Source organism: Scomber scombrus, chromosome 3 (genome assembly GCF_963691925.1).
Source record: "Scomber scombrus chromosome 3, fScoSco1.1, whole genome shotgun sequence".
Taxonomy (NCBI): Eukaryota; Metazoa; Chordata; class Actinopteri; order Scombriformes; family Scombridae; genus Scomber; species Scomber scombrus.
In genome coordinates this window covers 16226041-16235982 of record NC_084972.1, presented here as the reverse complement: position 1 = coordinate 16235982, position 9942 = coordinate 16226041, and the positions used below count along the sequence as shown (strand labels likewise).

The 9942-nt window shown below is 40.6% G+C and overlaps 2 protein-coding genes across 2 annotated transcripts; one reads left to right on the top strand and one right to left on the bottom strand.

The window, feature by feature from the left end:
* Positions 1-258: 258 nt before the first annotated feature.
* arf3b (ADP-ribosylation factor 3b) lies at positions 259-4231 on the bottom strand. Its single transcript, XM_062416135.1, has 5 exons — positions 4215-4231; positions 2096-2349; positions 1882-1992; positions 1639-1763; positions 259-420 (listed from the first exon to the last, which is right to left on the bottom strand). Exons 2-5 carry the CDS (start codon positions 2241-2243, stop codon positions 259-261), a joined length of 546 nt encoding a protein of 181 aa, XP_062272119.1. The 5' UTR covers positions 2244-2349; positions 4215-4231.
* A 1572-nt stretch (positions 4232-5803) lies between these two features.
* Positions 5804-9841, top strand: fkbp11 (FKBP prolyl isomerase 11). The gene is made up of 6 exons (XM_062416459.1): positions 5804-6223; positions 6340-6402; positions 8010-8097; positions 8259-8292; positions 8462-8532; positions 9589-9841. Exons 1-6 carry the CDS (start codon positions 6098-6100, stop codon positions 9795-9797), a joined length of 591 nt encoding a protein of 196 aa, XP_062272443.1. The 5' UTR covers positions 5804-6097; the 3' UTR covers positions 9798-9841.
* Positions 9842-9942: the final 101 nt, after the last annotated feature.

The following is a 9942-nucleotide window of genomic DNA, read 5'->3' as shown; positions in this document are numbered from 1 at the left end:
GATTGCTTACAGTTAGTGTGCATTTGTGTGTGTTAGTGTGGTTAAATGTGGACATGAGAATCTGTTTTCAATAAGCACTGAAAACGAACAGGAGACCTTAAACAGACTGAAACGGAAAAGCTTAAAATCTCCCCCAAACCCTGAATCTTGCTTTGTACCGTTCAACCAAATCCCATGTTCCTATCCCACACCCCCCATTCCCAAAAAAAAATAAAAAGCTGGGCGGTTGTGGCTGCTGGTTTTTTACCGATTCTCTTCTTATTTCTTGTTCTTGAGTTGATTTGCCAGCCAATCAAGGCCCTCATAGAGGCCGTCGCCGCTGGTGGCGCAGGTGGCCTGGATGTACCAGTTGCGGTGGCGCAGGGAGTGTAAGCCCAACTTGTCTGTGATCTCGGCGGCGTTCATGGCGTTCGGTAAGTCCTGTCAAAGAGGCGAGAGTTCAATAGTAAAAGATACTGTCCTGCAGTATATAAAAGTCAAAGATTAGTGATGAAGCATATGTGTGTCCCTGTAGACAGGACAGTTGATGGTTTGTTTTATGGTTTGGATTTAAGTGTGTATGTATGCATTTACTTTGGATGTGTGTGCTTACTTACCATATATACAGCATACTGTATGTGAAGCTAATTCATCGATCGACTGGCACCACCCTATTTATCTGAGTTGTTGCACATGTTCCAGTCAGAGCACTGAGGTCAACCGAATAGATGCTTCTGCATGCTCCTAGGTCAAGGCTCAAAACCAGAGGTGGCAGAGCCTTTGCGGTGGCGGCCCCAAACTAGTGGAGTGCATTGGCTTTTAAACCTAATGGAGCTTGACATCCTGAATTTTATTGTGTAACTATCTTTGCTTTTATCCATTGTGTTTTTATAGTTTTATTTATTGTGTTTTTATAGTTTATTTTACTCATAATTGTTCTTTTATTTTATCTAGTGTCTTCATCTTGTAAAGCACTTTGGTCAACTGAGGTTGTTTTAAATGTGCTTTATAAATAAACTTTGACTTGACTTGATTGATGGAATTGTTTTATATTAATATTCAGTTAATGGTTTCACCTTCCAAGGAAAAACACCAAATCAGTCTCAGGGTGCACTTTTTTAAATGTAAAGCCAACTTTTCTTTGACATATTTGACAGTATATTAAATTCTAATTTTGGGGTTTTCAATTATTGGTCTAAAAAAGCAATTTCAAGACATGACCTTCAAATTGTTGGGCTCTGGGAAACTGTGAATGCTATTTTGAACTATTTTTGACATTTCATAGACCAACAGTTAATCTATTAAGATTAATCCTGAAAATAATTGGCATATTAAATAACAGTGAAGGTAATCATTGGTTACAATCCTAGTAAATTAAAAAACATAAACATTAGAGGAGCAGATTATTTTGGGCAAATGTGCTTATTGGCTTTCTTACCGAGATTTATCACATCTCACATCAGCTTGTTTTCATCATTTACCGTAACAGTTAATATAATTACTACACTTAGATTACAAATAATTACATCAGTTTGAAGTAGAGGTTGAGTTTTTAGATACAATGGGAGTGTGGGTTATGTAGGTTTCTGTGATTTCATGTATGTGTACTGTGTATTCACTGGGTATGCACAGGTGTGCAGAACAGTGATGGTTTCTTGCCTGCTTATTGGCGAACACGAGGAGCACTGCATCCCTCAGTTCATCCTCAGCCAGCATCCTCATCAGCTCTTCTCGTGCTTCGTTCACACGCTCTCTGTCATTACTGTCCACCACGAAGATTAGACCTGAAACAGTGAGAAGAGCACAAGGTGAAGGAATAATTACGCCAATTGTTTTTTGAACAAGAGGAGGGAAGTATTCCTCCATTAGTGTTGATGTTACCCTCTGATTAGCTCAGCTCACCCTGTGTGTTTTGAAAGTAGTGTCTCCAGAGGGGGCGAATCTTGTCCTGTCCACCCACGTCCCACACAGTGAAGCTGATGTTCTTGTACTCCACCGTCTCAACATTAAACCCTGACAACAAGAGCGAAGGTCATCCAACATGTGAAATAAACACGATGGTACATCATAGGTGTACACAGCGACATAACTCATGTTTCTTTGACAATGTACGTACCAATGGTTGGGATTGTGGTGACTATTTCCCCCAGTTTAAGCTTGTAGAGGATTGTAGTTTTTCCTGCAGCATCAAGGCCAACCATCAAGATCCTCATCTCCTTCTTTCCTATAAGGCTCTTCAGCAAATTACCGAAGATGTTCCCCATGATTCAGATAAGCCTTCTCAAGCTTTGGTGTGCAGTTACAGTTACGGTTTTAGGCGCCTTTCTGAGAAGTTTCAGTATTTCAGCAGGGATAGATTCTGACGGAGGGCTGAAAAGAAGCAGAACAAATAACCATTTAGTGATGATTTTATATGGTTTGACATATACAGTATGAGGTAAACAGCCAATGAATGATGCCGGTCTAAATAATTAACATGTGTGAATAATGAGAGAATTACTAATGAGCCAAACTGTCCCACTGGTCTTTGTTAAATTACAATGAAGGGAAATGTTCCAGCTCACCTTCTCTCACCTTTCTAAAAAAATACACGACACCACCATGCCAGAATATCTCACTTCAACATGCACACCTTGTGACAGGTGCAAGCTATGCTAATCGCCCACAGTCATCATCACAGAGAGAGGGTGAAAGAGATGCATGTCAGAGCCATGTCTCCAGGCTGCAGCACAAGCTGTTCAGACCTTCTTGCTGTCTTTTTCTCCTTCAAACGTTAGCCTGCAACAATGCCAAGGCCTCAGAGCAACATGCAAAATGTCCTACATTACCAGGCCTGGCCTGAAGCCCACCACTAAGCCACCTGATTTAAAACAAAGACAGAGACATAAGGAGGGACCATGTCTCCTATAGGTCGGATCATACCGAGAGTTACCTCTGTAGATGACAATTATTCTAAACATAGATCTTCAGATAAGTAAAAAAGCTGTTTTTTTAAAGGGAGAAACCTCGGGAAGATTGGGGACAGATCGCTCTTCCATGATCAGGATGGATACACAACATATAGTATATATGTGTAATAACAGTAAATATACAATGCAGAGAAACAGACTGACAATATTAAGTAAATTAACTGCAAATATAATTAATATGGATTAGAGAGAACGTCAAGAAACGTCCAGGTCTTGCATTTCAATGGTCGGACAGACAAATGGCCAAAAAAGTTTTTAAAAAAAGAACACAGGGTTGGAGTAAAATATATTTCCAATATCCAAATTTCGCTCTTAGAATAAGAACTGCAAATGTTCCCACTTTTTCAACACAATCAGTACAATCCACTGTGTATAAAGTGAGATGCTATGTTATTTTAATGCAACTTGTGTCTTCTAGATGTACAACCACATTTGTAACATACTGGTGCACCCTGGTGAAGATCCCACAGTGATCACACATACACAGTCTGAATCTGAATGAGGTTTTTTCCCCCCCAGTTTGAAGAAGAGAGAAAAGGGTGGTTCGGTTAATATCTTTCACATACCTCAAAGCATCTTCATCATTTGAGTAGCACTGAGTTAACCATTCTACATGAATTGTGAGGGATGCAGAGGAGAAACGGTGAAATGATAATAAGGAATAAAAACAAATAAAGTAGATGTGAGGCTCACTGCAGCCCTGTCCATGGTGCTGAAGAGGACCACCACACTGTCCCTGCCTTGCACCAGCCCCTTTCTCCACCCAGCTGTGTGTAATGATTACACAATATCATACACTCATGTAGAAATACACGATGGTTTAAGGCTGTCTGGGAGCAGGGCCGGTGTGATAATGTTAATTCATCTGCGGGTGACTCAGGTTAGCTGCGTTAGCCAGGGGATGCTAGGTAGGTGATAGGTGACGTTACAGCTGTCGGCCCCGCACATTTCTCCGCTTTAGTCAGCACAATACACTTCATTTTACCACCCAAGCTCACCAATTTCCTCATTATCGCATCTATCAGGAACCAATTTATCAATGTAGTTCAGCTTTGATGGCGGAATCGATGAGACAGTCATCCATCCATCCATCCATCCGCTCCTCACCTCAGCGGGCATCCTGCTGTCAGCGAGCCGCCCGGACAACACTGAGGCCACACACCCGCCCCAAGAACAGTCAGCACAACAACGCTAGTAATTCATCCACTGCCGAGACCTTCACATTTATGTTATATAGTTGATGGTGGTGTCAGTATCCTCACTTACCTTCAGCTGAGGAGTCGTCAGGCTCACTACACGTTTCACGAGATTTTCCGGGGGACAACTCAGCAGTACACGAAGTACCGCGAGAGTAGGATGTCAAACCCAGACCTAAATGTTGCACAGCCTGTTTTATGTGAGTTTTTTTTTAAGGATTTGGCACATTTCTGTTAATTTTTTTTGGAATATTGTCACTTCAGTCTTGCTTTTGTTTTAGAAAATGCACAGCAGTATTTTATGAACAGTGATGAACTGGGGCTGCAAAATGAATGGAAAGTGACTCTCTTACTATTATTTTATTACTCATTATTTCATGTGATATCTGTCTACCCCAATTCAAATACCCCTTCAGACATCAGTTTTTACTGATTAGCTATGGACACATGTACACAAACATTACACGTTTTATGCATCTGATTGTGATTATTATTATTTTATTTTTTTGTCCATCCACACAGGTGATTCAACTTATTTTGGCTGCTCAGCGTTCTTCTACAGACTTTGACTGACGTCTACCTCAAACTTTAATACACCTCCCAAGGTGGGACAAATTTCCTTTATAATTCTTATTTATAATGGAATCCAGTGGCCTCTTATAATTTCCAGCATAGCTCTGCCCACCTACAACCACATGAACAGAGGTCGAATCTGCCAGAAGCACTGTGTTGCTTGTGTGGGGGCTTAAAGTCTCTATAGGAAAACTTGGCAGCAGTACTTGGCAGCTTGATATCATTTTTAAAAAAAATAAAAGCCAACCAGTACTCTTGTACTGGAAAACAGTTTTTCTCCAGGCCTGCTGTGAGTCAGTTAGTTTGTGTGATTTGATTAAAAATAAATGTGTTCAGGAAAAAGCAACAAATGAAATAATACTGTTTTAAAACTCAATGTTCACACCTGAGCCCCTCTACAAGACAGGATGCCAAGGTTAGGTGAAAATGTAGCATCTGCGTATATTATATTGTGCTTGCACTGGATCAAATGAAAACAGACTCATTCCCACACAGTCAATCTGGGGTCACTGTGGCCCCTGAGGGTCTATGGCCTTAGGGCAGCTGCCCTCTTTGCTCTGTTGCCCTGACCAGTCTGAAGTGTTTCTATATAGTCTGCAGATTAACTAACATATGTACTGTGTTCAAATGGCTGGGGTTAGTGCATATTAAATTGCCTATGTTGGTGTCACATGTATTTCTGTACAAAAATCTGAGTTTAGCCACATTTGAATCTGAATCACTGAATGTGATGGTCGTTAAACAGCACCTACACAGTCCTGATGATGAAGCGGATCAGCTTCAGAGTCTTTGCTTGTTAAACACATAAAATATGTTTTTTTGTCTAAGCTTCAACTTGAATTGTTGCATTTTAGCAATGAATGTTAATTGTTCAAGAGAAATCATTTTTTTTGAAAATGTGCTTTTATGGGATTTATTTTTGTTAAAGGACCAGTGTAGAATTGTGTGGCCTCTAGTGGTGAGGTGGTGAGGAACCAAGTGAATACCGGGCATCTGGGCAGCACTGTGTGTGCCGCTTCCACTCAGCGGAGCACCGGGGCTGAGGAGAGGCTGCACAACAGCGCCCTCCAGCGCCTGAAGAGCACCATTTCCGCTTTCCCAACCCGGCAGCCTTGATGTGATGCTGGCGGAATGTTTGAGGCGGGCTCTTTACAAAGACCCAGGTGTTGGGACAACGTCCACTGGCAGCTAGTCCTTATCGCTTCAGTATTATAACACATCAGCATTACCTGGTCCTGAGCCATTTTGGACACAGGAGTCGACTGACAGACTGTGCAGCTCGTCTCTCTCTCTCTTTCTCCCTCTTCCTCTCTCCTTCTCTCTCTCTCTCTCTCTCTCTCGCCGCTGCAGTGTGGAAGGAGCCCACACGGTAGAAGCGGGATGGCAGCTCTCTTCCAGAAGTTCACAATGAAGACCAGCGTCTGTCTGCTGCTGCTTGCCGCTTTTCTCTGCGGAGTCGTGCAGGGCGAAGAAAAGGCAGCCGAGGAGGTGCAGGTGGAGGTGTTGGTGAGTGTGACAGATGTGTTACAATGTCATTCAAACACACAACACAGTAACAGCAGCTGTAACACACTGACAAAATACGCGCAACAGTGTTAACACTTTCACTCTTCTGACCCAAGGTGAAACCCGAAACTTGCTCCACACTTTCCAGTATGGGAGACACGCTGCAAATCCACTACACGGTAAGACAAAGAGACGGGACTTTAGTGTCTGCTGAAACATAGACAGACAGTTATGCGTGCATTGTTACTAGGGATTGTAGTGAAACCGGCCCAGCTGATGACGAACGCAGTTGTTGTCTATGTGGCACCGTCTGCATGAACCATATGGGCACCGCTGTGTTTGTACGTTTTTTGACCCTGGACACGGATAACAATCAGCTCAGCAGGCCAGCAGCTGATTCAAAATGCCCCTCTGATTGAACATGGGACAGACTGTGGTTTTCAGCCTGCCAGTGTGATTTCTTTGGCTTTATCTCGTGTATCGCTTCTGCTTTTACTATGGAGTGATGGGGCGGTGCAACACGTCAGCAATAACAGCTCTGTCACTGGGGCAGAAGCACAACCAGTTCACCCAGGCACACTGTTTTATCAGCCCTCACACGTGTTAATCTGCAGGATCTGAAAAACTCCGTTTTATGATTTGAATTTCAGCTGTAAGGTGCAACAAACATGTGAGACACAGTGGACAAGTATGAACAATAGAAGATAAATAGTGAAATAGGCTTAAATATACACTGTAATGAAGTTAAGGTTCGCATAGAGACTACATAAAGTGGAGTACACAGTTACAATATCACTATTATAACCAACATAATAAAATAGTGAACTCGGAAAAGTTTGTTACATCTTATTTTATTAGAAATCATTTAAATCCAGATGGAAATGTCCTCGATCTTGATACCTTCTGATAGGCACATGTAGCTGAAAACATACCATACATTGTACTGGCATGGACACTGGAATTTTTTGATTCTTTGGTTTAGTTTTTATTTTTATTTTCAACATATTTGACAACTGTGTGTCCTTTCAAAGCATCAATTAAGAGTCTAGTTTTGACTCTTTGAATTTTGATTAATTAACCCTTAATGATTAAGGCCTTTGGTTAAACAAAGGACACATGTAAGATTATTGCTGCTTTGTTTATTCTCTGTTCATTTATTGCTTTACTTAACAGGGATAGTGCACATTCATGAATATTGCTGTAAATACGCCTGATTTAGCCAAGAGGTTATTTTTCAACTGTAGTCTCAGAACAGATGTAACAAAGTCAACCTGAAAAAGATTTAAAATAATAAGTCATTGAGATGATTTATAAGCCTGCAGAGTAATAGAGAAAAGAGAATGTTAATGTTAGGACATTATTATTCATTGTCAGGTACTAATTGAAAGATAAGCAATAATACAAAGCATGCAAAGCAATGAACATTGAGCTGCATTTTTGGACACTAATAATGCAGCTCAATGAAATATGGTGTTATAGAAGTTGCCAATCTTTGAGCACTGTGACTTACAGAAACAAAAAGCAACTATAAAGTGAGAACAGTTTTTATTTAAAACAGATCTGGAAGACACAAATAATGTGTTGTCTACTATAAGTGCTTAATTCCTCAAGATCTTGGCCATTCATATTATGTACATTACATGGTGTAACTCCAAGGCTATGTCAAAAACACTATATTCTCATCCTTACTTTAAAAAAAGAAGAAGCATGCAGCAAGTTACTGGAAACACATTGAGTTCATGTCTTCATTTCTCGCCTTTTGTTGATTTTTTTTTTTACTGACCAGGGTAAACTGATGGATGGAAAAGTGATCGACTCATCACTATCGCGGGACCCTCTTGTTGTTGAGCTGGGAAAGAGGACAGTTATTGCCGGTAAATGGGTTAGACAAATGGGTTTGCGGTGCAGGCTGTGCTACTCAATCAGTGACACTCTGATTTGGTTACATTGAGGAGATGACTGCAGCTTGTTTTGTGGTGGGGAATGTGCTTGCTTTGCTGATTAACTCTCTCTCTCTTTGTTACTTTCTTATCAGGTCTGGAGCAAAGCTTGATTGGCGTGTGTGAAGGGTAAGTGAAAAGTAAAGGTCCATTATGAGTAAAAGGGCTTAAAGATTCTTTGAATGGCTGCATGCACTCATGAATTGACTTCAAAACATACCACGGTTAATGGTTTTATGATGGGATGTGAGAAACACTTTCTTAGTAAATGTGTTTTGTATTTCTCATTCTCATTCAGGCAAAAAATCAAAGCCACTATTCCATCTCACCTCGCATATGGAAAGAAAGGTTACCCCCCTACGATTCCAGGTACTGAACACATGCACACAGAGTTGGATCAAGGATTTCTCCTGTTCAAACCACATTAACTGTAAACCACAGCCAAAGAAAGGGTGATATGCTTTAAACCAACATCACAGTATTAATAAGAATTGTTTTATATCCATACATATATATAATATTAATGAATAAAAGGACATAAAATAGTCAAATTGGTGTTGAATGCAGTGACCTCTGTTCTACTACAGTATACATTTACAGAAGCTCTGCAGATAATGAAAGTTAATGTTTGCACAAGTCTGCACATTGCAGCTCTACACTACTACACCAGTATGATCACATGCATTTAACATCTGCACAGTCACAGGTCGACGTGGTAGCCTGGGTAAGACACATATCACGTAGCCACAGAGTCTAGGGTTTGGTTCCAGGCGTGAAGCAAGTCAAACCTCTATCTCTGCCTCATCATGTTTCCTGTCCCTCGCTGCACTTTCACCTGGCAAAGAAAGGCAAATATGCCAAACAAGCAACAGCAACAACATTAACGCAGTCACACTGAGCATTTGTTTAAGGATGAGGCTGGTGTTATTTTACATTTTTCTAACTATCCACAAACTACATGAACAAAACGAAACAAGACCAACAAATACATTACGCAACCTCTCTGTACTTTCTAACTTTCGTCCCCTGTCTGTGGCTCTCTGCTCCATTTTTCTCCTGTTGATCTTGAATAATGCAGAAATACTGAACAGTTAAAACAACAAAAAATAAACCCCAGGCTCAGTATTTTATAAAAACCACCTGCACCACAGTTTAGTCTGTGTCGCTACAGGCGTAGCGACACAGACTAAACTTCTTAACACGATCACTTTATAGTTTTTTATTCATATAGAATATCATCAGTCTTGTCCTTCAAAAATATGCCAGTGACTGTTTTTTCTCTTTTTTTAGATGTTAAGTTATATTTTCTATCCATATTTATTCACAAAGAATACAACAGATATACAGACAAGTGGCAAATTAAAGGAAAAAAACTAATGAATACCTGATGTGACAAATGCTGAATGTGTTCTTGATCTGTCTCAGGTGATGCAGTTCTTGAGTTTGAGGTGGAGGTGATCTCACTGACGCAGCAGACGCCCTGGCAGAAAGTCATCAATGATGTGTTGCCCCTCGTATGTTTGGCCCTGGTGCCCACTCTGCTTGGCTTGGTGGGACTTTACCTCTACAACAAGGCCAACGCCCAAAAGTCTAACAAAAAGAAAGCAAAGGACAAGAAGAGCAAGAAGAAATAAGGACAAGGCAAATAACTATTTAAATAAAAAAATGTTTAAATGTATTTTGTTTTCCCTCATGTTTATTTATTACAAAATGTGCTTTTGACAAGCATAGTAAGACCTGGAATTTAGGTCACTTGAAAATCTAGCAGCTGTCTTTAAA

What these genes read in the sequence shown, in the direction of transcription:
- arf3b (XM_062416135.1), bottom strand. Translation starts at nt 2,243, where the DNA reads ATGGGGAACATCTTCGGTAATTTGCTGAAGAGCCTTATAGGAAAGAAG. An exon ending in CTACTTTCAAAACACACAGG is followed by an intron (nt 1,764 to 1,881) that starts GTGAGCTGAGCT and finishes TCACTGTTTCAG; the next exon opens with GTCTAATCTTCGTGGTGGAC. An exon ending in TCGTGTTCGCCAATAAGCAG is followed by an intron (nt 421 to 1,638) that starts GCAAGAAACCAT and finishes CCTCTTTGACAG; the next exon opens with GACTTACCGAACGCCATGAA.
- fkbp11 (XM_062416459.1), top strand. Translation starts at nt 6,098, where the DNA reads ATGGCAGCTCTCTTCCAGAAGTTCACAATGAAGACCAGCGTCTGTCTG. An exon ending in AGGTGCAGGTGGAGGTGTTG is followed by an intron (nt 6,224 to 6,339) that starts GTGAGTGTGACA and finishes TTCTGACCCAAG; the next exon opens with GTGAAACCCGAAACTTGCTC. An exon ending in TTACCCCCCTACGATTCCAG is followed by an intron (nt 8,533 to 9,588) that starts GTACTGAACACA and finishes GATCTGTCTCAG; the next exon opens with GTGATGCAGTTCTTGAGTTT.